Source organism: Bacillus rossius, chromosome 7 (genome assembly GCF_032445375.1).
Source record: "Bacillus rossius redtenbacheri isolate Brsri chromosome 7, Brsri_v3, whole genome shotgun sequence".
NCBI lineage: Eukaryota > Metazoa > Arthropoda > Insecta > Phasmatodea > Bacillidae > Bacillus > Bacillus rossius.
In genome coordinates, this window is record NC_086335.1 from 8,421,714 (window position 1) to 8,449,180 (window position 27,467).

General features: G+C 41.6%; 1 protein-coding gene across 1 annotated transcript in view; it reads right to left on the bottom strand.

The window, feature by feature from the left end:
- The window catches only part of LOC134534403 (SH2 domain-containing protein 5-like), a 1,262,753-nt gene that overhangs the window by 81,698 nt on the left and 1,153,588 nt on the right, over positions 1-27,467 (bottom strand). Inside the window, exon 4 of the mRNA XM_063372868.1 lies at positions 4,003-4,149. Within this exon, the coding sequence (XP_063228938.1) occupies positions 4,003-4,149 (147 nt within the window). The remainder of the gene's footprint in view (positions 1-4,002; positions 4,150-27,467) is intronic.

Consider the following 27,467-nt stretch of genomic DNA (forward strand, 5'->3'; position numbering starts at 1 on the left):
GGGGGGGAGCTGTGGTAGCTCACCACCACTACTCGTGAAGCACAACTAGTTCTTATATTACACTGAAAATGCGGAAGTGTGAACTGCTTGGAATGGTAGTTCATAGGCCACACATTTACACAAGCGGTGTCCCTATTCACGCTCATAAATGTTTACGGATGCTAAGAGACGTGTAACAGGTTATGTATATATATATTATGCAGCTTGCCTAAATATAAAGAATTTCAGTGATACACATTCGTTGTGCATCCAGTGCAAAACTGTTTTTTTCACAATAAAGTGAAAATAACGCTTTAGATGACAACAATAATGACGCAATTCCTGCTTTTATGAGTTAAAAGAATCAACTAATTGTACCGCGTTAAAAGGTTTTAACTGAGGAAGTGATCGGTGTTTTAAGCAACATTATAAACAGAATAAAGTTTAGGATTTTTTTTTATTTATAAATGCCACAGATACACAAACAATGTGATGTGGTCCATGTATTAAAGTTGTTCAAATTTCTAAAACATTTGTCTCACTTTTCGTGAAGTATTAATAAAAAAAATAGTACGACGATAGTGTAAAGATTATGAAATAGTAAATAAAAAAAAACAGTTACAAAATTTAAAAATTTAAATTTGTAGCAACTTTAAGTGGTCATGGCTTAAAAAGATATGATACCTTCAATAGACAGGTCAAGGTTATTTGTATTTTTTTAAAAATGATAATCGAAATTGATTATTAACAAGAATATAAATGTGTATTGTAATTAAAATTGTCTAAACTATTCATATTCACTTGTTTTTATTTGAAGAAGTATTATATGAGTTAAAGAGAGAAGTGTAGTTGACACTTGCTTGCCCAAACCACTGTTATAGTGGGGCGGAGTGTTACATGCCAGCGAGCCAAGCTAGACAAGGAGGGGTGTACAGGTGTAGGGGTGGAGTGGTAAATGTCCTACCTGCTCCGCCGACTGCGCCAGGAAGGAGTGGCACTACTGCAGGCTGAAGTGGCCCCTGTGGTAGTTGTTAATGCGAGCCAAGCGAGATGTGGAGGGGAGTAGGGCGGCAGTGGTGTAGGAGTGGAGCGCCTACCTGCTCCGCCGACTGCACCAGGAAGGAGTGGCAGTACTGCAGGCAGAAGTGGCCCCTGTGGTAGTTGTTAATGCGAGCCAAGCGAGATGTGGAGGGGAGTAGGGCGGCAGTGGTGTAGGGGTGGAGCGCCTACCTGCTCCGCCGACTGCGCCAGGAAGGAGTGGCAGTACTGCAGGCTGAAGTGGCCCCTGTGGTAGTTGTTAATGCGAGCCAAGCGAGATGTGGAGGGGAGTAGGGCGGCAGTGGTGTAGGGGTGGAGCGCCTACCTGCTCCGCCGACTGCGCCAGGAAGGAGTGGCAGTACTGCAGGCTGAAGTGGCCCCTGTGGTAGTTGTTAATGCGAGCCAAGCGAGATGTGGAGGGGAGTAGGGCGGCAGTGGTGTAGGGGTGGAGCGCCTACCTGCTCCGCCGACTGCGCCAGGAAGGAGTGGCAGTACTGCAGGCTGAAGTGGCCCCTGTGGTAGTTGTTAATGCGAGCCAAGCGAGATTTGGAGGGGAGTAGGGCGGCAGTGGTGTAGGGGTGGAGCGCCTACCTGCTCCGCCGACTGCGCCAGGAAGGAGTGGCAGTACTGCAGGCTGAAGTGGCCCCTGTGGTAGTTGTTAATGCGAGCCAAGCGAGATGTGGAGGGGAGTAGGGCGGCAGTGGTGTAGGGGTGGAGCGCCTACCTGCTCCGCCGACTGCGCCAGGAAGGAGTGGCAGTACTGCAGGCTGAAGTGGCCCCTGTGGTAGTTGTTAATGCGAGCCAAGCGAGATTTGGAGGGGAGTAGGGCGGCAGTGGTGTATGGGTGGAGCGCCTACCTGCTCCGCCGACTGCGCCAGGAAGGAGTGGCAGTACTGCAGGCTGAAGTGGCCCCTGTGGTAGTTGTTAATGCGAGCCAAGCGAGATGTGGAGGGGAGTAGGGCGGCAGTGGTGTAGGAGTGGAGCGCCTACCTACTCCGCCGACTGCGCCAGGAAGGAGTGGCAGTACTGCAGGCTGAAGTGGCCCCTGTGGTAGTTGTTAATGCGAGCCAAGCGAGATGTGGAGGGGAGTAGGGCGGCAGTGGTGTAGGGGTGGAGCGCCTACCTGCTCCGCCGACTGCGCCAGGAAGGAGTGGCAGTACTGCAGGCTGAAGTGGCCCCTGTGGTAGTTGTTAATGCGAGCCAAGCGAGATTTGGAGGGGAGTAGGGCGGCAGTGGTGTAGGGGTGGAGCGCCTACCTGCTCCGCCGACTGCGCCAGGAAGGAGTGGCAGTACTGCAGGCTGAAGTGGCCCCTGTGGTAGTTGTTAATGCGAGCCAAGCGAGATGTGGAGGGGAGTAGGGCGGCAGTGGTGTATGGGTGGAGCGCCTACCTGCTCCGCCGACTGCGCCAGGAAGGAGTGGCAGTACTGCAGGCTGAAGTGGCCCCTGTGGTAGTTGTTAATGCGAGCCAAGCGAGATGTGGAGGGGAGTAGTGCGGCAGTGGTGTAGGGGTGGAGCGCCTACCTGCTCCGCCGACTGCGCCAGGAAGGAGTGGCAGTACTGCAGGCTGAAGTGGCCCCTGTGGTAGTTGTTAATGCGAGCCAAGCGAGATGTGGAGGGGAGTAGGGCGGCAGTGGTGTATGGGTGGAGCGCCTACCTGCTCCGCCGACTGCGCCAGGAAGGAGTGGCAGTACTGCAGGCTGAAGTGGCCCCTGTGGTAGTTGTTAATGCGAGCCAAGCGAGATGTGGAGGGGAGTAGTGCGGCAGTGGTGTAGGGGTGGAGCGCCTACCTGCTCCGCCGACTGCGCCAGGAAGGAGTGGCAGTACTGCAGGCTGAAGTGGCCCCTGTGGTAGTTGTTAATGCGAGCCAAGCGAGATGTGGAGGGGAGTAGTGCGGCAGTGGTGTAGGGGTGGAGCGCCTACCTGCTCCGCCGACTGCGCCAGGAAGGAGTGGCAGTACTGCAGGCCGAAGTGGCCCCTGTGGTAGTTGTTAATGCGAGCCAAGCGAGATGTGGAGGGGAGTAGGGCGGCAGTTGTGTATGGGTGGAGCGCCTACCTGCTCCGCCGACTGCGCCAGGAAGGAGTGGCAGTACTGCAGGCTGAAGTGGCCCCTGTGGTAGTTGTTAATGCGAGCCAAGCGAGATGTGGAGGGGAGTAGGGCGGCAGTGGTGTAGGGGTGGAGCGCCTACCTGCTCCGCCGACTGCGCCAGGAAGGAGTGGCAGTACTGCAGGCTGAAGTGGCCCCTGTGGTAGTTGTTAATGCGAGCCAAGCGAGATGTGGAGGGGAGTAGTGCGGCAGTGGTGTAGGGGTGGAGCGCCTACCTGCTCCGCCGACTGCGCCAGGAAGGAGTGGCAGTACTGCAGGCTGAAGTGGCCCCTGTGGTAGTTGTTAATGCGAGCCAAGCGAGATGTGGAGGGGAGTAGGGCGGCAGTGGTGTATGGGTGGAGCGCCTACCTGCTCCGCCGACTGCGCCAGGAAGGAGTGGCAGTACTGCAGGCTGAAGTGGCCCCTGTGGTAGTTGTTAATGCGAGCCAAGCGAGATGTGGAGGGGAGTAGGGCGGCAGTGGTGTAGGGGTGGAGCGCCTACCTGCTCCGCCGACTGCGCCAGGAAGGAGTGGCAGTACTGCAGGCTGAAGTGGCCCCTGTGGTAGTTGTTAATGCGAGCCAAGCGAGATGTGGAGGGGAGTAGGGCGGCAGTGGTGTATGGGTGGAGCGCCTACCTGCTCCGCCGACTGCGCCAGGAAGGAGTGGCAGTACTGCAGGCTGAAGTGGCCCCTGTGGTAGCTGTTAATGCGAGCCAAGCGAGATGTGGAGGGGAGTAGGGCGGCAGTGGTGTAGGGGTGGAGCGCCTACCTGCTCCGCCGACTGCGCCAGGAAGGAGTGGCAGTACTGCAGGCTGAAGTGGCCCCTGTGGTAGCTGTTAATGCGAGCCAAGCGAGATGTGGAGGGGAGTAGGGCGGCAGTGGTGTAGGGGTGGAGCGCCTACCTGCTCCGCCGACTGCGCCAGGAAGGAGTGGCAGTACTGCAGGCTGAAGTGGCCCCTGGGCTCGCGCGCCAGGAAGGAGAACTGCGCATGCTCCGGGTCACACGTGGCGTACGAGATACGCCTGAGTGCGTGGGCCATGTGCACGCTCTGCAACACACCACACGATCCCCTCACAACACGGCCGCCCCGTGGTGGTCGCAGGTCACAACTCCCTTGCAGGCAACTGGGCGGGTCTGGATCCGCCAGAAGCCCACTCAGGTCGGCAGTGATCAGCGGGTCGCCAGCGCGAGAATTTTCAGCAACGCCCCAGGAAGAAAACTGCCAATAGCTTTAAGTGAAATGTGGCGAGACGTACTCGCGTTGCATCGACGACGTGTTGAGCAACGACATATCTCCGGTACTAGCCTGGACAGCTAGCAGAGGTTGGATAGGCCTCCACCGGACCACGGGTGCACTGGGTGTTTTGAGGGGTCCCAGTGTGATGTGGGAGATCGGGGTAGGCGCCAGCAGTGCTTATAAAGTCACAGGGCTCAGGACACAGCCAACTGTCTGGTCAGCTGAGTGAGGTAAAGGGGCTGAGGCGGTGACTATGCTGGGTTGGTGGCCCCAGCCGCTTGTCATCGCCGAAGCTCTAATACCCTCCCGATCATCAAAAGGGAACGATCCCTAACAGTTATGTTTTTTAATAGCTCTGGAATGTTTATAAAAAGTGAACTGGAACGATACTCACACCCTACCCTATTAGTGCGCATATGTGGGAGAGGAACTTGAGAATGCCGGCCGTAAGGTCGGAATAATCTGCTTCGAAAACAAAAAGGAAGCAGAGCAGTATCTTTCAAAATAAGAAACTGGACAAAGAGGGAAAAGGTGAGTAGATATCGGTTGAGAAACGAGGAGAGGTAAAATAAAAGTTGTCGAAAGAACGAAAAGCGAGAAAATTGAAGTCTAGCTCGATCCGATAATGCAAAAGTAGCTTCTGTTTACTGCAAGAGCAATAAAAATAAATGACAGATAGAAGGATAACGAGAAGACAAGTTAAAGTTGGCGGATAGGACAAAAGTTAAAGGAGAGGATGAAACAAAAATACATGTTTAAGGCTAGTGGAGATAGATGGACAACATACAAGAAGGAATGAATACAGGCTTTTGAAGTAAAATGTTCTTAGTAGTATATAGCAGGGGATCCGGGTGCAGCGTGCTATGTGTGGTGTCGGTGGTGGCAACGTCTGCCTTGAAACCTACATTACCGATGTCGTCAAACGTCGGCAATCTTGGATAACCTTGATCTCTGACCTTGACTTTCAAAATTTGCCAAACATTACTCAAAATTCGTCAAAATTTCGCCAAAATCTGCCAAAATCTCCACTATTTAGGAAACAAATTCCGTCAACAAATCAAAAAAATCGGAAAAATAAAATATTTTCCTATTTAGAGTATAAAGTTTCCGTTTTGAGGGAAAATTTCACGTTTTAGTTTTTAAAAAATGCAGTAAAAATTCGAAAAGCGGCTTAAAGTCCGCATCTAAAAGCCGCCCTAATCTGCCGAGGATGTAATGGCTGCCATATTGAAATTCTGTAATTATTATCTGATTTTTACAAGAAAATTTTTAATATTATAAAAACTATTCAAATAACATTTTAATAAAAAACATTCCGCCCTTTTGAAAATCGTCCACCATCTTGGAATTCCGTGATTATTATCCAAATTATTCTAATAATTTTAAAATTTACTACCCCAAGTTCACAGCTTGCTGGCCAACCAACCCCCCCCCCCACCCATAATTTCATTATTAACACAATATTATGATATTTTAGAGGTCATTGACATAAACTACTAACATTTAATTTAACAAAAGATCACGTAAACAAGCAAAAAATTCAACTTCATTTAAAAAAAGGGCGTGTATACCTGTGTACGCGTGTTTAAAGTTTAACTTACTTGGTGTGGTTAAAAATTTACTTTAATTTTGCATGCAAATAATTAATTGAAATAAAATAATATAAGGTCTAGAATGATATTATAAATAGGGTTGGTAAAGTATAAATTATATCTAATTAAAAAATTTGATAATTACTCTGAATTTAATATAAATATAAACATGTGTTAAAAATAATTGAGATGAACTTTAATTAATAATGAAAATCATTAAATATGCAAAATATTATTCTTAATTATTAATTTAAATTAACACTTAAATAATGTAATGGTATATAATTAAAAATGAAAAAAATTATACATATGGGAACATAACCTTTCAAACACTCCCATGAAAACGGCCAGGAGACTACCAAACCTTCCACAGACACTCCCTGTAAGCGACAATGAAAGCTTACAAGTAACCAGACATATTCGTACATACGAGAATATAAACCCACTTAAAACAATACACTTAAAAATATTCTTGAAAAAGTTTATAAACACAATTTCTATCACTAATATTCCAAATAAATATTTTATTTTTAAATGATATGGACCAGTATTTAATATCAATCACTCAAGTATAATATATAAAAGAACATATATAATTTTAAGCATATTTTTTGTACGTAGAATTTTTTACATCCTGTGAAAATGTCTTTGCATGGTGCGCACGAATAGTAAAAAATCACTTTCATAATTTTTATAAAGCGCCTGAAGAAGTATAAATTCAAAAATAAAATATGGTATATAATGGCCGATACAGGCCAAATGTATTTCTTATGGGACTACATCTTGATGTCTTGATTTCTTGCCAATCGTGAGGAAGCGGCCATGTTTAAATGTGTTCGCCTCTCCATACCTATGATAACGTATTTCTCGACCATGTACGGTAACACTCGCTTTTTTATTTTCATCCGCAATCCAGCACAGTTGTTTTGCCAGTTGACTAGAGTCGTCTGTGAGGCGCGCTACCATCGTTGATAGTCATTTTTAATATTTTTCTCGGTATGGGCTCTAACTACTGTTGAAACCACTTAATTTTTAGTCCTTATGATAGTTCCTTACAATATTTCATTAAGATACAAATGTTCCGTAAGTGGGCCTGATTCGAATCTACGGCCTTCTGAATACATACCCAGAGCTTTGAACACTCGGATACTGGGTCAAATATAACTGATTATTCTTGGTAAGTTTATACTGGGCGCAATTGCGAGACTTGTAAGCTCGGACCTCTGCATTGGAAAACATATGCCTTTGACTGCACTGCCATTGAGACATTTAACAGAAAGATGGTAATGTTACAGAAGATAGTCGATCATATGCATCGATAGGGGGCGGACATGGCTGATTCCTCACGATTGGCAAGCGCTGGTCCCTTAAGAAATACATTAGTTCAGTATCGGCAATAGTATTCTACCAACAAAGAACAACGTGTTTGCGAGGTTATCTCGGGAACATAATGAACACCGTCACACCGGCATGTGTCCTTGCGGCCTGGCCGGACTTATTGCCGGATTCCTGGCCCGCCTGCTCCCCGGGATAGCGCGGGAATAATTAGTCCTGGGTCGCCGGAATGCGCGCCACATCAAACACCCCTGCCTCGCCGAGTGTGATTGGCTCGGCGGGGAATGTCCGCAGCCGGCAGCCTCTCAGGCAGGCCTGCCAACCCAAGGTTATTAGAGAGAGGTTGCCTCGATCGCTTGCGCATCGTTCTGCGCATCGCGTCACTTGCAGCCCCGGCTCGGCTTGCCAGCCCGTCCGCTCCTATCAGTTACTTAGTTTACAAGCACATCTGCTCGTAATAACGTGTCAAACTACAGCGTAATGCAGGGAGAGTTATTGTTGTGAGGAGTTTAATTGAGAGTGCGTGTGTTATAAAATGTTAGTGTTGCTTATATCATAAGTGCACAGGTGCTTCGTTAATTATAACTAGCAGGCAAAATGTTAAGAACACGAATTATTTAAAGTGAATTTGTTTTGTTAGACTAAACGCTGTTAAAAGTTGTATTTAACATTACAATGCCAGGTACGCGGTGTACAGTGGCTGAGTGTACAAATAGCTTGGTAAAAACAATCTTTACCTGAAACAAATCATATAAAATATCATAGATTCCCACGTGATTATCATCTGTTGAAAGTGTGGGTTCAGAAATGCCGACGTGATGGTGAGTGGAATCCAAAAAGCACTTACATTTGTTCAGAGCACTTTACAGATGATGATTACGAGCCCGACTTGAAAGCTGAGTTGTTAAATACATGCGCTAAAAGACGTCTTAAACCAAATGCTGTACCTTCATTAAAACTTGGAATTACAATATCTGTAGAAACATTGGAAAGTCGTGTGCGCCGAGAAGACTGAGTTAAATGCAGGGAAAACAAAACAAAAAAAAAATGTTATGTAAATTAATCGTAGATTCAAATGAAAATGTAAGTGAGGAAGAAACATGTTCTTGTAGTCAGTTAAAGCATTCAAAGTCTTGTTCTAACAATGACTCGGTTGAAATGCTTAGGAAGGAAATCCAAATTCTTAAAGAAAATTTGTTTCTTGCCGAAAGAAAGTCAGTTTTAAATTTGGAAGTCATGAAAAAATAAAAAAAATAAAACGTAAATCTTAAAAAACAAACAAAAAAACGTTCTTCATTAGAGTTCCGTATGCGGAATATTCTTTCATAGTGTTTTTTTCAAAAAATCAAATTGACTTATTACTTTCGTTGAAAAAAAGTGTAAACTGGACCAATTATGAAATAGTTCTCGCTTTCACTTTGCGTTATTTCAGTAAGCGATGTTATTTATTTTTAAAACAGAAACTTAACTTCCCATTGCCTGGACTTTCAACTCTTCAACGATGGGCATCTTCATTTGACATGAGAAAAGGTATCCTAGTAAAACATGTTTGAATTTTTGAATGTAGCACGTTCTTCGTTAATAGACTTCGAATGCATTGTTGTTCTTTGACGAAGTAAAAGTGAAGAAAACGCTCGAGTATGATGCAAAAGAGGATGAAACGATTGCACGAAATACTGGTCTATTCATGTTAGAAATTTATTTTTAAATCTAACTTCAGTTTATTTCTATTGCAAACATTCCCAAAACGTTTTAATGAGCTATGGCTACTTTTATTAAACACTAAGAAATTGATATGCAATTATTTTAAATATTATAATCTTGCTGAGAAATGAATACAAATAAACCATTTTGTTTACTAGTTACATATTAATTATATTAATTTTTAAAAATTCATGGATTCATCATTGATATTTTGAAAATTTTTACTGTCACTGAAAAAAATATGTTGAAGTAATAATTCATCCTTGTTTTCAGTCACAGCATGTTGTCATTTTAAAAGTATATCAAAGCGATTTTTATTAACAGTAATCTACAAACCATAAATGAAATACTATAAGTATTGCGTATCAGACATGTTAAACGAGCCGAGCTGATAAGAGAAAGCCGTCAGTCAGCAGGTGTAGTATTGCGGCTGGGAACGGCGGGGCTGCAGATGACGTCAGAGCGGAGTGTCGGGCTGTCTACATTGTTCTTATGGGATCGAGACAACCTCTCTCTACTAACCTTGCTGCCAACCCACCTCCATTCTCCTTCTGCTTTGTGAACTAGCAGCGCTGGTAGTAGTTCATTGTGTTAGATGGCAGTTTCGTATCATTCCTAATTAATAGGGACCGGGAAAATTCACGGATTCATTTCACGACAGCCTGAAATTCAAATAGTTATACCTCAGTGCTGCCTCTGCTGTTGGATCACAACTCACCTGGACGACTCTGGGCCAGTGAGAAACACTCAACCGAAGCTATATCGACACCTCCACAAGACATCTGCCAATAAGAGGGTGATATTTGACCGAGTGTACGTAGAATTATAAAGTTAATCCAAGAGGTCATTGAAACGGTGAATTTTTCCGGTCCCTACTAATTACGTCGCAATTTTTGAAATAAAAAGTCTTTACCAATGCCTTAAAATTTTTCCGAATTTTTTGTAGATAAGTTGAAGGGATGTTTCCGGAATATGTTCAAGTCAGTGATCAAGCGCATGGCCTGACAACCTGCCGGCACGGATTAGATACTCACTTGCACTGTTTTTTTTTTCATTTATTTTTTTTTGTTTCCCACAATATTAAACTATTCTTTACAAAAAAATAAATATATTTAAACAGTTAAATGTATACATCCACAATTAATGTATGCAATATATTAAAGTTTACTGTAAAATAGTTAATTAATATATTTGTAAACAGGAGTTGCTTTAAATGATACAGTTTTGAATTGTATGTACTGTAGAGCGTTGTTAGCGATTTTATTCAAAACCGCACACAATTATGTAATTTAACTGTTCAAACATATTTAAATTCTGTGAATACTAGTTTATTATTGTAAGAAACAAAGTAAACCAAGTTTGGTCTTATTTTTCGGTACTGGATGCAGATCGTATGTATCATTTGTAACGATGTATCGCAAATTAGGAACTTTTTTTTTTCGCGAAAAAAAAATCGTGCTGTGTATTGAAAAAAAACCTTAGTAGTATGTAAATGGGCATCCTGCGCCTGGCGCCGGCGCGTGGATTGTGATTGTCTGTCCGCCATCTTGGATTGTGACGTCACGGCGGCCATTTTTGACTCAAAATTCCTCAAAATTGACTCAAAATGACTCAAAATTTCCCGCTTTCGAGGGAAAAAATTCCCGTTTTCAAGGGAAAAATTCCCGTTTCGAGGGAAAATTAGGATTTCGAAAAACCACAAAAGTCGTTTTGCCTTAAAAACCACGAAACTCTTGATATAGGCTTAAGCATCCATGTCTACAGCCTCCGATAAGCCTCTTTTAGGATTATGACGTCACCGTTGCAATTTTCGTTACGGCCGCCGTCTTGAAAATCCGCAATTTTTATGTTAGAAAATCGGGAAAATTTTTAAAAATCATTAAAAAAATTATTTGATCGAATTAAATAAAAATCTTAAAAACCACTGTTGCAGTTATCGTTACGGTCGCCATCTTGGATTATATAAATGTTGCATATTTCGTTACACCCGCCATCTTGTTTGAGTACCATGTCATTCTTACACTTTATGTTACGACCACCATATTGGATCCATATATGTTGCAATTATCGTTATGGTCACCATCTTGAAATTTAGACGCCATCTTGGAAATCCGTATTTTTTATGTTAGAAAATCGGTAAAAATTCCAAAATTCATCAAAAAATTAACTTAATATAATTCTGATTGATTATATCGATTCCCGTCCTTGGTTCGAAACCGGTGAGAGCAAAAAATAAAAAAAATAAAAACATCAGATCCTTCCTCCACAGAGGCCGCCTACAGATTGACCTACCACCAATATCAAGGTATATATCGTAAGCTGGTATGACGTAATGTCCGCCATCTTGTCTTTGTCTGCTGAAGACCGTCATCTTGTTTTCGTCTGCTAGAGTGTGCTTGCGACATGTTAGTATAAATTTTTCTGTTCACCATACCTTTAACCTCTACTGTTGGCATTAAACTTTGACCTTGACCTTGAACTTTGACCGTGACCTTGACCTTGACCTTGAAATTTGACCTTGACCTTGAAAATTGTCCTAGACCTTGAAATTTGACTTTGACCTTGATGTCCATCATGGATCCGTCATTTTTTGTTCAGTACATGCTACCAGGAGCTACCGCCTGCTAGTGGTCATTGCCACCATCATGTTTTCGTCTGCTGGAGGACACCATATTGTGTGTACTTGTCTTACCATCATGCTAGTTATATTCTAACATGCTACAGTGCAGTAATCATTTATTATTACTGAAGTGACCACCGTCTTGAAATTTGGCCGCCATCTTGAAATCATGTAATTATTTAGCTAGAAATGCGGGAAAAATTCCAATAGTCTCCGAAAAAATCAATTATAAATTTACAAATTGAATCGATGGATCCCTGTCCACGGTTCGATTCTTGACAAGAGACAGTTGTAACTAATTATTAAATAAATGTTAGGTTCGGTTTTCCATTACCTTTCGCGGAGTTTATTAATCATTCACTCTACGAAAAACAACTCAAGTCAATATACCTGACCAACGAATTAATACAGTGCCGATTAGCTTATTATGAAAGTCTAATTTTTTTAATAATCTGAATAACATATAAGCCGTTCATGTACAAAGCCACACATTTAACTCAATTGTCTTCAGTCCATGAGACCAAGTCGTCATTATCAGACGTATTGGCTAAACATTTCAGGACCGCATGACCTTCGTCGTTAGCTAATTATATTAAATTAATCCATCGTGACATTTTTATAAATTCTAAAGGACCAAGTAACCTTGAAAAATATTTTAGTAACAACAAGAGGTGTTAAACTATTAAATATTCAATCACTACATTTTGTACTACGCGCAATCAACAAAAATGAAGCACCAACAACGAAAAGACAGCACCACCAATGAAAAGGCAGCTCATTTGGAAGCACCGACAACGAAAAGGCAGCACAGCCAACGAAAATACAGCACATTTGGAAGCACCGACAACGAAAAGTCAGCACCGACAACGAAAAGACAGAACATTTGGAAGCACCGACAACGAAAAGGCAGCTCATTTGGAAGCACCACCATCGGAAAGGCAGCACATTTGGAAGAACCATCAACGAAAAGGCACGGACCGCAAGACCGGGTCATGTCAATATCAGACATATAGACCATGAACTCAGTACACACAGGAAAAAGGAATATACACGCAGGAAAAAGGAATGTACACGCAGGAAAACGGAACGTACACGCAGGAAAACGGAACGTACATACAGTTAAACGGAATGTACATAAAGGAAAACGGAATGTACACACAGGAAAAACGGAATGTACACGCAGTAAAACGGAACGTACACGCAGGAAAACGGAACGTACACGCAGGAAAACGGAATGTACACGCAGTAAAACGGAACGTACACGCAGGAAAACGGAATGTACACACAGGAAAACGGAATGTACACGCAAGAAAACGGAATGTTCACGCAGGAAAACGGAATGTACACGCAGGAAAACGGAATTTACACACAGGAAACGGAACGTACACGCAGGAAACGGAATGATCATAGGCTCCAATATTCATTGGCTTCAATATTCATTGACTCCAATATTCATTAGCTCCAATATTCATTGACTTCAATATTCATTGGCTCCATCAGACATTGACACCAACAGTCTTTTGGTTCCAAAAGTCTTTTGGCTCTAAATATATTTGGCTAGAATTCTTCGAGTCTAAGAGACAATGAGGCCACATAGCTACGAGTCTAAAATGATCTAGATGATTACGAGTTGTACATGGCTTGCGAGGCTAGAGCTACGAAGCTTCTAGTACAAAAGTTTACATGACTGCGAGGATACAGGACTACAAGTCTGCATGAGTACTTAACTACGAAGCTACTTGTCTACAAGGCTCCAGTTGCCGTATCTGTCTTCGACGGAATTTTCTCTTTTGTTCCAACTGCTTCATCAGCATTATGTTATAAGATTACAAGGCTACTTGCTTACGTAGCTTCAAGTCTACGAGGCTCCATTACATAATGTCTACGCGACTACGAGCCATGAGGTTACGAGACTACGTGACTACGAATCTTCAAGTTTACGAGACTGCGAGGCTACAGAGCTACGAAGCTTCTAGAAAACGAGTTTACGTGACTGCGAGGATAGAGGTCATCAAGTCTACATGAGTACTTGACTACGAAGCTACTCGTCTACAAGGCTCCAATTGCAGCATCTGTCTTCGTCAGAATTTACTCTTTTGCTCCAACTGCACCACCAGCATTATGTTATAAGATTACATGTATACTTGCTTACGTAGCTTCAAGTCTACGAGGCTCCAATACATCATGACTACGAGACTTCGAGCAATGAGGTTACGAGACTACGTGAATACGAATCTTCAAGTTTACGAGACTGCGAGGCTACAGAGCTACGAAGCTTCTAGAAAACGAGTTTACGTGACTGCGATGATAGAGCTCGTCAAGTCTACATGAGTACTTGACTACGAAGCTACTCGTCTACAAGGCTCCAATTGCAGCATCTGTCTTCGTCAGAATTTTCTCTTTTGCTCCAACTGCACCACCAGCATTATGTTATAAGATTACATGTATACTTGCTTACGTAGCTTCAAGTCTACGAGGCTCCAATGCATCATGGCTACGCGACTTCGAGCAATGAGGTAACGAGATTACGTGACTACGAGGCTACAGAGCTACGAAGCCTATAGAAAACGAGTTTATGTATCTGCATGGATACAGGAATACAAGTCTGCATGAGTTCTTGACTACGAAGCTACTCGTCTACAAGGCTCCAAGTACCACATTGGTCTTCGACGGAATTTTCTCTTTTGCTACATCTACACCATCAGCATTATGTTATAAGATTACAAGGCTACTTGCTTACGTAGCTTCAAGTCTACGAGGCTCCAATGCATCATGACTACGAGACTACGTGCCATGAGGTTACGAGACTATGCGATTGCAAGTCTTCAAGGTTACGTGATCGCGAGGCTATAGGACTACCAAGCTTCCAGAACGCATGGTTACGAGACTGCATGACTAATTGGCGGCGCGGCTACGAAACTTCATGTCTCTAACTGACTACAATAGCACTATTCAGTGGTGAGAGTTAATTTATCTCATGCAAAGGTACTTGCTGCAAGTAGTTCCGCTTTTCAACATCAGAAGACGTCGCGTGTTGCTTGCAGGTAAATAATATTTATTTCTTATATGCGGGATGCTCACTATCGATCTCATAAGAAGGATAGCTTCGTTAGTCTCCAAGGAGAAGGAAGTTCGTCCTTCCTGCTAGTGGTTCTCAGATTTCTCACGGTCCGCCATCTTGGATTGCGACGTTACGACGACCATCTTTGATGGGTGTGACCTTGACCTTTGACCGAAACCGCAGGAATGATCGCAAACACACGGATTAATCATCAAAATATTGATAACAATAATCAGGAGCACACGGAGAAAACCATCATAATATTAATAAGAATAATCAGAAGCACACGGAGAAAACCATCATAATATTAATAAGAATAATCAGAAGAACACGGAGAAAAAGACACATGTTTTTTTTGATATAAAATTACAGGAAAAATAACTAAAAATAAAAATAAATTAATAAAAAAATTTAAAAAAATTTAAATAATACATAAACTGATTATGCTAGCTTGTCAACTTATCATTGTTGAGCAAAGATAGAGTTTTAGTACAAGCCAGTGCATGTATATAAGCGAGTCCTAGACATCTGGTCGCTCAGTTTGTTACTGACGACGACGTTGTAAGGATCACCTAATTTGATTCATCTGGTGCATAAGTCGCGTAATTACTTGATCATGCGAACTTGATGGCATCTTTACCGACTTTAACGACAAACATGATGGACGTTGTACCATCGTCTACGGGAACCTTGATGTCAGCGACGACGAAGAAGGTGCAGATCCCGTTGGCAACGGGGACAACATTGGAGGAGACTTCATCAGTCGTGGTACCACCAGCAGAAGAGAGCTTAATGACTACAGAGCTGGCTGTGCAGGAAACCACGACGAACGACGATTCGACCTCGATGGAGACTTCAATGGATGCTGATTTGACAACTAACGAACATCGGTGCTGTTACTGCGACAAGATTTTCTCAAACAACAGCAATGCTCGACGACACGAAAAGAGAGAATGTGTCAAGAACCTTTATCGTAAAATGATTGGTTGTGAGAAATGTCATAAGCAGTTTGCTAGAAAAGATAATATGAAAACGCACATGAAGGCATGCAAAGGTCCTGCTGTGCGGCAGAAAGTAAAGGTTTCGGTGCAACAACGATGCAATGATGTTCATAAGAGTATGCCTGGAGATGGTAAAATCGTAGTAACATCGACATCTGGATCAGGTCTGAAAGGCTCGTCTTCATCACCACGGTATCCTTGCAGCTACTGTGATACGTCGTTCGCATTTTCCCATGATGCACGAAGACATGAGCGGAGCAAATGCATGAAGAATCCTTCTCGCATGAAGTTTCGCTGTGATGAGTGTCATGAATGGTTTACTCGAATTGATAATTTGCGACGACATGCGAAAAAATGTAAAGGTGAAGTCCGTGCGCCTACTGCAGAACTACCTGCAGAAATTTCAACTCCTCGGTTTAGGTTGAAGGCTCGTGAGCGTACAGGCAAAAAAACAGATGCGCAGCAACCGATTGCTATGGTATCTGGACATGGAACTAAACCTAAGACTGTGGTTGGTGCTCTACAGGTGAATGATAATGGCTTCTACTTGGCGCAGTCTGCATTTCGTGGAACGTTGAAAGACTACTATTATTTAAATACGTTCGGCGAGTCGAAGGACATTTGTACTTTTCTCGATGATATCAGACAGGACATAATCAATCAGCTTACTGATGATGTAGCAACAAACGGACCATTAAAATATAACTTGTGGCTGGACTGTATATATGGAAAGCCATATCCGTTAGATGACATTTTTGAAATGTGCATTAAAGACATCGGCTGCAGTAATTTACAGTTCTGACGATGTGAAGCAAACTGTTAAAAACGGTATCCAGAAACTCTGTCAAGAAGAGGAGAACTATGATAGTAAAGGTTCTGGTTGGTCTCTGTCTAGTATAAACAGATTGGAGCTAAGAATTAGTCATTTCACGCCTATGCAGGGTTAAATGTTTATAAGATTGCTGGCTTTCGCAAGTGATCCTGTAGTAGAATAGAAATGATGTAATAAATATTATGTTTGTAAAAGAACTTGCGGTGTTTTATTTCTCGAACCTTACACTTATCTGGTATTTAAATTAAATTTATTTTTAGCTTCGACCATAGATCGAACCAAGTATCGAATCAATCATTACTTGAATGAGTGATTTTTTAGGTGAATTTAGGAGTGAATGGACAATAAACTCCGCGAAAGGTAATGGAAAACAGAATCTAAAATTTATTTAATAATTAGTTACAACTGTCACTGGTCGGGAATCGAACCGTGGACACGAATCCATCGATTCAATTTGTAAATTAATAATTGATTTTTTCGGAGACTTTTGGAATTTTCCCCGCATTTCTAGCTTAATTATTACATGATTTCAAGATGACGTCCAAATTTCAAGATGGTGGGCACCTCAGTAATAAATGATTACTGCACTGTATCGGGTTAGAATAAAACTAGCATGATGGTAAGACGAGTACACACAAGATGGTGTCCTCCATCAGACGAAAACAAGATGGTGGCAATGACCACTAGCAGGCAGTAGCTCCTGGTAGCATGTACTGAACATAAAATGTCGGATCCATGATGGAAGACAATAACAAGGTCAAATTTCAAGGTCAAGGACAAATTTCAAGGTCAAGGTCAAATTTCAAGGTCAAGGTCAAATTTCAAGGTCAAGGTCAAAATTTTAAGGTTAAAGTTCAAGGTCAACAGTTGAGGACAATGGTATGGTGCCCAGAAAATTATACAAACATGGTATCGGCACACTCTAGCAGACGAAAACAGGTTGGTGGTCTCCAGCGGATGAAGACAAGATGGCGGACATGACGTCATACCAGCTGATGGTAAATACCTGGTTATTGGTGGAGGTAGGTCAGTCTGAAGGTGGCTTCTGTGGAGGAAGTATCTGATGATTTTTTATTTTTTTGCCCTCACCGGTTTCGAAGCAAGGACGGGAATCTATATAATCGGAATTCTATTAAGTTAAGTTTTTGATGAATTTTGAAATTTTTTTCATTAAAATCGGATAATAAATAAAGATTTTCAAGATGGCATCTAAATTTCAAGATGGCGACCATAACGATAATTGCAACATTAATAGGATCCAATATGGTGGTCGTAACGTAAAGTGTAAGAATGACATGGTACTCAAACAAGATGGCAGGTGTAACGAAATATGCAACATTTATATAATCCAAGATGGCGACCGTAACGATAAGTCCAACAGTGATTTTTAAGATTTTTATTTAATTCGATTTTTTAATGATTTTTAAAAATTTTCCCGATTTTCTAACAAAAATTACAGATTTTCAAGATGGCGACCGTAACGGAAATTGCAACGGTGACGTCATAATCCTAAAAGAGGCTTATCGGAGGCTGTAGTTAAGGATGCTTAAGCCTATATCAGGAATTTCGTGGTTTTTAAGGCAAAACGACTTTTGTGGTTTTACGAAATCCTAATTTTCCCTCGAAACCGGAATTTTTCCCTCGAAAACGGGAATTTTTCCCTCGAAAACGGGAAATTTTGAGTCATTTTGAGTCAATTTTGAGGAATTTTGAGGAATGTTGAGTCAAAAATGGCCGCCGTGACGTCACAATCCAAGATGGCGGTCGGCACCGCAGGCACCACAGCCTGAAGCCAGGCGCAGGACCGGCTATCCTATACTACTGATTTACTATACAAAAATTACTTTAAATTTAGAAGCTGTTGATGATTTTGATTGCTGCCTTGTTACGTATATTATTACTGAATCGGTTTGCTGTGTCAGGGATTACATTTGTCGCGGGTTAAATGATTTTGAAGGAAATTAAGCGGTTACGAAATGGATTTCGGCCTAGCTCTAGATGTGAAAATTCCTTACGGCCAACAGATCACTTAACGTTCCACATGGAGAGACGCGCTCACACTTACAATACGGCAGCGGCGGCTGTGAAGGTGTTTCATCCGGAAAGACTGCTTCGCCTCGAACAGGCACCTGTTGAGTGCTGTCTCTTCGTAACTTCGTAACAGCACTCAACAGTCGAGTGCTGTCTCTTCGTGACTGTCAGTCGTCCTCGTGCTATATCGTGTTGTTTTAAGTTTGGATGTGGCTGTGAACACTGTTTACGCAGTAGTTTTTGGTACATAATTGCTTGTTAAGAATTTTCAAAATAGCATAAATATGGCTTAGATCATTACCTCCATTTGTATGTTATTTGACTTCACGAAGACCGCCTTAAGGCTCGATTAAAAAAAAGAATATTTTCATTGTGATGCCTTTACTACTGTTTAAAAGATATTCATGTAACATTTTTTTCTAATAACCATCTTGCATTTTCTGTAGGGTCACAAATTACTTACCAGATGTTATTAAAGGTTAATTTTGAGTTGTAAAAAGTCACGCTAATTATCATAATTACAAAACCTTGCGTAAATTTGTACCTCTATTTGATCCAATCAGTAATAATCTGCAGAGAAAAGTAGTACCCAAATCGGCACGTGGGCGAACCTAAGTCTGCGACTGGGGCAAGACTGCCCCAAGCACTAAACGCCCATTGCTCGTAGAGGCGAGGCAGCGCCTGATGCGCCCGGCAGTTCCGCCCTTATCGCTCCGGCGCTTAAAGACCTCGAACACCCGAGACAGCTCCAGCCGGGAGGCAATCTTCAGGTCTTCTTGAGGCTTTCACTTGGAATAATAATACTAGCTAATAACCCGTGGATTTGATAATGCACTTTCAGAGTATTGCTGATATTGCAACATTTGTTTTTCAAAACGTGAATAATTCATTTGAAACATTTTTACAAAAGAAATAGACGCAATAACTTGTTGAGTTTATTCAAAATTAAATTAATAAAAAACCGTTAAAGAATGAATATTGTGAAAATCACACCTATTTAGTTATATTTAAGATTATGACATCGTTTACTATAACACTTTCATATATTTTGGTTATAGCTATGCTTAGAATAATGAAATAAATTCACCCTATTGCAGATACATTATTTTAATATTTTTGAAACAATTTCATCTTATTTAAAAACTAGCTGCCCGACCCGGCTTCGCACAGCTATACTAATGGAAAAAAATTAAGCCACATCTCCCATTTACAGTAATGGTAAATAAAAAAAAATTCAGTGGAAATTTATTACAATGCTGTACAATGTACCGGAGAGAAAATGAATAGAACCGATGGTTTCCCGACTCGTGCACGCAACGTACAACTGATGTACCCGTACTTCCCTACGGCAGTCTACAGGCAGATCACTCTTGCGCCGCTCATTATACATGCCCCTCCTTGTGGGTACGCCACTGCCGCGCGATGCCCGTTGCCATGGAGACGCAGAAGGCATGAACAATGCAAAATCCTGTTCTCGTGCAGACAAAGTACCCACTGTTGCCTGGTTTTAACCACCCATGGGATCTAATTTTCGGAAAATGTCATCCTGCGTAACATAAGGAACATTACTGTGAAGTTTCAAGTCTGTAAAATATATATACTTGAAATAAAGGGCAATAAAAAAAACAAATTAAACACAGAGAGAGGAAAAAAAACAATAGTTTAGGTTTGCGATTTAAAGTGATAAAAAGTATTTAAATACTAATTGAACTCTTACGAGGGTACTGATTGCTTCGTTGTTAATATCACACGGGTGTTTTTTACTTGTATGGGAAAATTAAGAATGATAAGGCATCTAGTGCGTGGTAACAATGTTAATAGACAATAGGAAATAAACTTCTATGCACCTGCGGCATTGTCAACACACACTTCATACGTGTACTGCATGTTGTATCTAACCCCCTCCAATGCATTTGATTCTAAATTGGACTTTAAGTAAGGATCCCTAATGTTATTGATAATATAATATAGCCTACAGCCTTCCTTGATAAATGTACTATACAACACTGAAAGAATTTTTAAATCGGACCAGTGGCTCCTGAGATTAGCGCGTTCAAACAAAGAAACAAATCTCTAGCTTTATAATATTAGTATAGATTTACAAAACAGTTATTAAATTTCGTATCTAGCATATTACTTGATTCTTAGTTATGCTTATTATTACCTACTTAACCAAAATTTTACAATTTTCACACCTCTTCCCATTTTACACAGGGAATTCCATATGAAAATTCAGAACTACAGATTTAGTAAATATGGTAATATCCGTTAAGTCGATAGGAAAGTTCACATCATACATGAAACAAAGCAATAATAGAATCTAACCGACGTGAAAGAATTCAATGGGGTTGGTTTTGCTGGCTAGATATTTACGTAGTCCTGAATGTTTAGAAAAATTCAATACGGTGTATGGTTAAAAAAATTGCAAATATATTTTATAAAAATGGCTTTAAAACAAAAAATCTCTGTTAAATTATAAAATCACATTAAAAAGCCTATACAATAACCAAATCTTAAAAACGAAATAAGTATATTACAATTTTAAAATAGTTTTAAGGCATCTAAACATTATATTACGCAAATGTAAATGAAATCATTGAAATATCCCATTTCGTTCTAGGATTTGGTTATTATAGAGGCTTTTGTTATGTGATTTCAATAATTTTTAAATATATACATAGTTTATGGTTTCAAGCCCTTACTCTATGAAAAACCGTTTGCAACATTTTAAAACTTTACACCGTATTACCTATTTCCGTACATTCTCGTATTCGTACTTCAAATCTAGCCAACAGAAACCTACCCCATGAAGTCATTCTAATGCTAATATTGTTTTTATATTCTCGTAATTCATACACGTGGCGACCTATCTTAACCTCTAAACCAAATAAAACCCAACTCATCCTGTTTTCTTAACACAGATGTGAAACCAAAAAAAATTATAATAAACTAACATTCATATTTAATTTAAATGTATTATGTCATACTGATTTAGTGGATTACATATATATATATTTATAATGGATATATATATATGAATATATTATCCATCCTTTTTACAAAATAGTGATGGTGTTTTGGATGACATTCAATAAGGCAATATAGTTTAAGGTATATGTTGATTAATAAACGTCACTATCTTAAATTAGGTTGAATTGATCATAACATATTATTTATTAATGTTGAATCCACATTTACAGTGTTTCAACACTTACAAAGTAGAATTTTAGGAAATATTAAAAAAATAGTTGCAAGATTATGCATATTTATAAATCATGTCGCAAACCTTACATCCCACGTGGTTAGCTTCAGATAAATTCCCTTTATAATAACTCCAAACTGATCGCCTTTTTACACCTTTTACGGTCGAATATAGAAATATGGAAAATGTAATAAAACATGCTATTATATAATATAATGTAGGTATTATTGCTTAGTTTCGTACCTCCAGATTAATTTACATGGATTATGATGTCTTACTTTAAATACTAACGTACCCCCGTTTCACTGAATTTGGGGTAGAGATATTGAAAAATGGTAAAAAAAAAGTCCCTAAGTAGTTAATTATTTATGTTATTCATGCTCGGTTTATTACATCGAGCTTTATTTTCTATGAAGATATGATTTGTTTTTATGATAACTTACCCCTTTTACACCCCTTATAGCCTTATTTTTTTATTATTCTTGCCAAATAACATGTCTTACTGAATTAGTTTCTGAGATATTATTTTAAAAATAATACTAAAATTTCTATAATTTTTAAACACTTAAAAAACCAATTTTGATGAATGGAATGTTTACAATACCTAACTCTACATTGAAGATGTTCCTTCTTAGTTTATATCATCTAGTTCTAATAGAATAAGAAGTGTTAATTTTTGGTTTACCAATTTTACCTCCATCCCTCTTAGGGGGTGATTCTCAAAAAATTGTAACAATGTGGTTGGTAATCTTGGTAGGTTTATTAATGGTACCAAATACATTTGCTAATACTTAATCATACGAGTATTCGGAAATAATCAACTACCTTGAAGCCATATTTCAACATTTTTCAACCCTTAGCGGTTAAAATGTGCAACATGGTAAAATTATGGTTGGAATTTTTAGTATGTTTATTATTGGTATCCAATATATTTTTCTATGGTTGATTAGATTAGAATATATAATTATTTATTTTATAACCAAATTTACCCCCTGTTTATTACATAGGGGTTGAATTTCTAAAAAATGGAGAAGTTGTGGTTGGTAGTTTTTGTATGTTTAATATTGCTACCGAATATCTTATGGTATGCTTGGTTAGCTTAAGATGTATTATTATTTATTTCTTAACCATATTTAACTCTTTCTCACCTATTAGGGATTGAGTTTCGCAAAATGGTAATGATATGATCGGCAGTGTTCATATTTGTCTTACTATCACCCAATTTATTGTATTATGATTAAGTAGATTTGAATATATAATTACTTACATTAAAACAATATACACTACATTTTTATCTCTTGGGAATGGGATGCAGTAATTTTTTATAGCCTAGTGTTTAAGTTAGCTAAAGGCCTTAAACCTTACTTAAGAAAAAACATGTCATCAAAACCAGTCACGTAGTTTTAAACTGATTCTGGAACAAATAGACAAAAAGACAAAAAAAATTAAAAACGATATTTTTGAGTTCTCTATAATGTAAATATCCATTTATAATATATTTTTTATAATTTAATTCATTATACATATTTAATACCACGAAGAATTTTTTTGGTTAGCATTGATTGTAAATTATTATTTAATATAGTTATATGCTATGTAACCATTATCTGGTGTAGAAAAAAGCTCTTCTTTCTATGAAAAGGTTTTAATATTAAAAAAAGTCACGAAACACTACTGACGAAATTAAAGTACAGGATGTATAGCAACTTATGTTAAGTAAATAAAATGAGAATTTGTGGTAAAAGGTTGGCCGGAAAAATTATGATGTTTTTTCTTGGACATGTTTGGAAAGTGAAAATAAAATGAGATGTTTGCTTGCCTCGTGGTTAGGCAATATTCACTAATACTTTATTCAGAGTTTCATTTGTTTCTACGGCAACGGACCCAGTGTGGAGAAGTTCACAAAGAGTATAAAAAACGTGCAATGACAAGTGTACTTTTCACGCAACATAAACTTATTGTGAGACTATTTAATGCCCGGCATGAGTTGTAATACCTCAATCAATTTTTTTGTATTTTTAAATAGGTACACATACACAAAGCATCTCTATATCTCTCTATACCTCTCTCTCTATATATATCCTTATATCGCTCTAAATATCCCTGTATATATCTCTCCATATCTCTAACAATATCGCTATTCTATATATATTTATCTCCATAGCACTATCTCTCTCTATCCTATATATCTCTATCTGTACCTCTATATCTGTATGTCTTTCTCTATTTCTCTATCTCACTATAGGCCACTCTACCTCTCTAAATTTCTCAATCTTTATCTCTCTGTCGACTCGCGTGCTACCACTAGTATTCGGGCCATAGAAAAGAGGAACTGTCAGAAATACTTACTGGTAACTATCCGATACTACTCACGTGTCATACCTAATAAATTGCCATGGATACGCAGAAGGCATTGACAATGAAAAAGCCCGTTCCCGTGTAGAGGAATAAAGCGTCACCAATAAAATTAGAAAATTTCATCTAAAATAATTAAATTCTGCTTTGAGGGTTGGTTTTGTTGAAATCTCACTTAGACAGTGACCTTCCCCTTGCTCCGAAGGTCAAGTGTGTAAAGTTTCAACTCAATCGGATGAACGATGTGTGAGTGCATAGAATAAAAAAAAAAACATTAATTTTCATATATAAGATTAAGTACTGTAATTTCAGATTAAACTATTTTTCATATTATATCAGTGTCAAATATTTTTCCCACACCAAAATTTTAAGTTATAAAAAGCATTTTTTCCCTGTAAATCGTTTAGTTTTCAATACATGGTAGTAGAGCAATTGTAACACCATAATTGCACAAACTAGGTTTCCAGTGTTTATTGCTTTGCGCAACGACAGTGTATTGTGCAAAACCATATCGCCATTATGAATATATTAGTCCAGCTGAATCACCAAAAAGCTCTTGCGTTCAAGTTTTAAAAATTTGTATCGGCAGAGGATGTTTTTCTAACTATGCATACTTCTGAAATATAACCTAACCGAGGAATACACTGAATAAACTGTCCGCGGATTAAAAAAAAGGGGGGTTGTCTGTAAAGTCATTTTACGGACGATAATTTTACGTGATAACGTCATATGAAAATATTGATGAAAAATTGCATAATTTTTAATTTTCAAATATTATTTACAGTATTTGCCAATTAAATATCAATAATTTGTGTAAATATAATCACGAACAATTAGTTAAAAAGCCCGCCGTAACCTGTTTGATATTATAGAAGATTTTCTCGAACGATGGTTGGCCGGTTCTTGCACGCTCGGCTCAGGCGGAACGTGACAATTTTTCGCGCGTGCAGCCGGCGTTCATCGATTTATAAGACGTTATCGCGTCAAAAACTGTTTGTAAGCCGCGACTTGAAAGACAGACGCGGTGACTACAGGAGAAGCGCCGCTATTGGGCGGAGTCCCGGCCAATGGCTGCTCCGGGAAGAACCTCCTGAGGCAGCAACTACAACAGCGGTCTCCCCGCAAGGCCCAGGTTCCTAGGAGCCGGCCCTTCAGCTCGGAGAGGTCTGATGCTCAGGTGAGTTCCGGCCCAAGTGCTGGATATTAAAACACAAGACGGAGATGAACTACAACAGCGGTCTCCCCGCGAGGCCCAGGTTGCTAGGAGCCGGCCCCTTCAGCTCGGAGAGGTCTGATGCTCAGGTGAGTTCCGGCCCAAGTGCTGGATATTAAAACACAAGACGGAGATGAACTACAACAGCGGTCTCCCCGCGAGGCCCAGGTTGCTAGGAGCCGGCCCCTTCAGCTCGGAGAGGTCTGATGCTCAGGTGAGTTCCGGCCCAAGTGCTGGATATTAAAACACAAGACGGAGATGAACTACAACAGCGGTCTCCCCGCGAGGCCCAGGTTGCTAGGAGCCGGCCCTTCAGCTCGGAGAGGTCTGATGCTCAGGTGAGTTCCGGCCCAAGTGCTGTATATTAAAACACAAGACGGAGATGAACTACAACAGCGGTCTCCCCGCAAGGCCCAAGTCGCTAGGAGCCGGCCCTTCAGCTCGGAGAGGTCTGATGCTCAGGTGAGTTCCGGCCCAAGTGCTGGATATTAAAACACAAGACGGAGATGAACTACAACAGCGGTCTCCCCGCGAGGCCCAGGTTGCTAGGAGCCGGCCCTTCAGCTCGGAGAGGTCTGATGCTCAGGTGAGTTCCGGCCCAAGTGCTGGATATTAAAACACAAGACGGAGATGAACTACAACAGCGGTCTCCCCGCGAGGCCCAGGTTGCTAGGAGCCGGCCCTTCAGCTCGGAGAGGTCTGATGCTCAGGTGAGTTCCGGCCCAAGTGCTGGATATTAAAACACAAGACGGAGATGAACTACAACAGCGGTCTCCCCGCGAGGCCCAGGTTGCTAGGAGCCGGCCCTTCAGGTCGGAGAGGTCTGATGCTCAGGTGAGTTCCGGCCCAAGTGCTGGATATTAAAACACAAGACGGAGATGAACTACAACAGCGGTCTCCCCGCGAGGCCCAGGTTGCTAGGAGCCGGCCCCTTCAGCTCGGAGAGGTCTGATGCTCAGGTGAGTTCCGGCCCAAGTGCTGGATATTAAAACACAAGACGGAGATGAACTACAACAGCGGTCTCCCCGCGAGGCCCAGGTTGCTAGGAGCCGGCCCCTTCAGCTCGGAGAGGTCTGATGCTCAGGTGAGTTCCGGCCCAAGTGCTGGATATTAAAACACAAGACGGAGATGAACTACAACAGCGGTCTCCCCGCGAGGCCCAGGTTGCTAGGAGCCGGCCCTTCAGCTCGGAGAGGTCTGATGCTCAGGTGAGTTCCGGCCCAAGTGCTGGATATTAAAACACAAGACGGAGATGAACTACAACAGCGGTCTCCCCGCGAGGCCCAGGTTGCTAGGAGCCGGCCCCTTCAGCTCGGAGAGGTCTGATGCTCAGGTGAGTTCCGGCCCAAGTGCTGGATATTAAAACACAAGACGGAGATGAACTACAACAGCGGTCTCCCCGCGAGGCCCAGGTTGCTAGGAGCCGGCCCCTTCAGCTCGGAGAGGTCTGATGCTCAGGTGAGTTCCGGCCCAAGTGCTGGATATTAAAACACAAGACGGAGATGAACTACAACAGCGGTCTCCCCGCGAGGCCCAGGTTGCTAGGAGCCGGCCCCTTCAGCTCGGAGAGGTCTGATGCTCAGGCGAGTTCCGGCCCAAGTGCTGGATATTAAAACACAAGACGGAGATGAACTACAACAGCGGTCTCCCCGCGAGGCCCAGGTTGCTAGGAGCCGGCCCCTTCAGCTCGGAGAGGTCTGATGCTCAGGTGAGTTCCGGCCCAAGTGCTGTATATTAAAACACAAGACGGAGATGAACTACAACAGCGGTCTCCCCGCAAGGCCCAAGTCGCTAGGAGCCGGCCCTTCAGCTCGGAGAGGTCTGATGCTCAGGTGAGTTCCGGCCCAAGTGCTGGATATTAAAACACAAGACGGAGATGAACTACAACAGCGGTCTCCCCGCGAGGCCCAGGTTGCTAGGAGCCGGCCCTTCAGCTCGGAGAGGTCTGATGCTCAGGTGAGTTCCGGCCCAAGTGCTGGATATTAAAACACAAGACGGAGATGAACTACAACAGCGGTCTCCCCGCGAGGCCCAGGTTGCTAGGAGCCGGCCCTTCAGCTCGGAGAGGTCTGATGCTCAGGTGAGTTCCGGCCCAAGTGCTGGATATTAAAACACAAGACGGAGATGAACTACAACAGCGGTCTCCCCGCGAGGCCCAGGTTGCTAGGAGCCGGCCCTTCAGG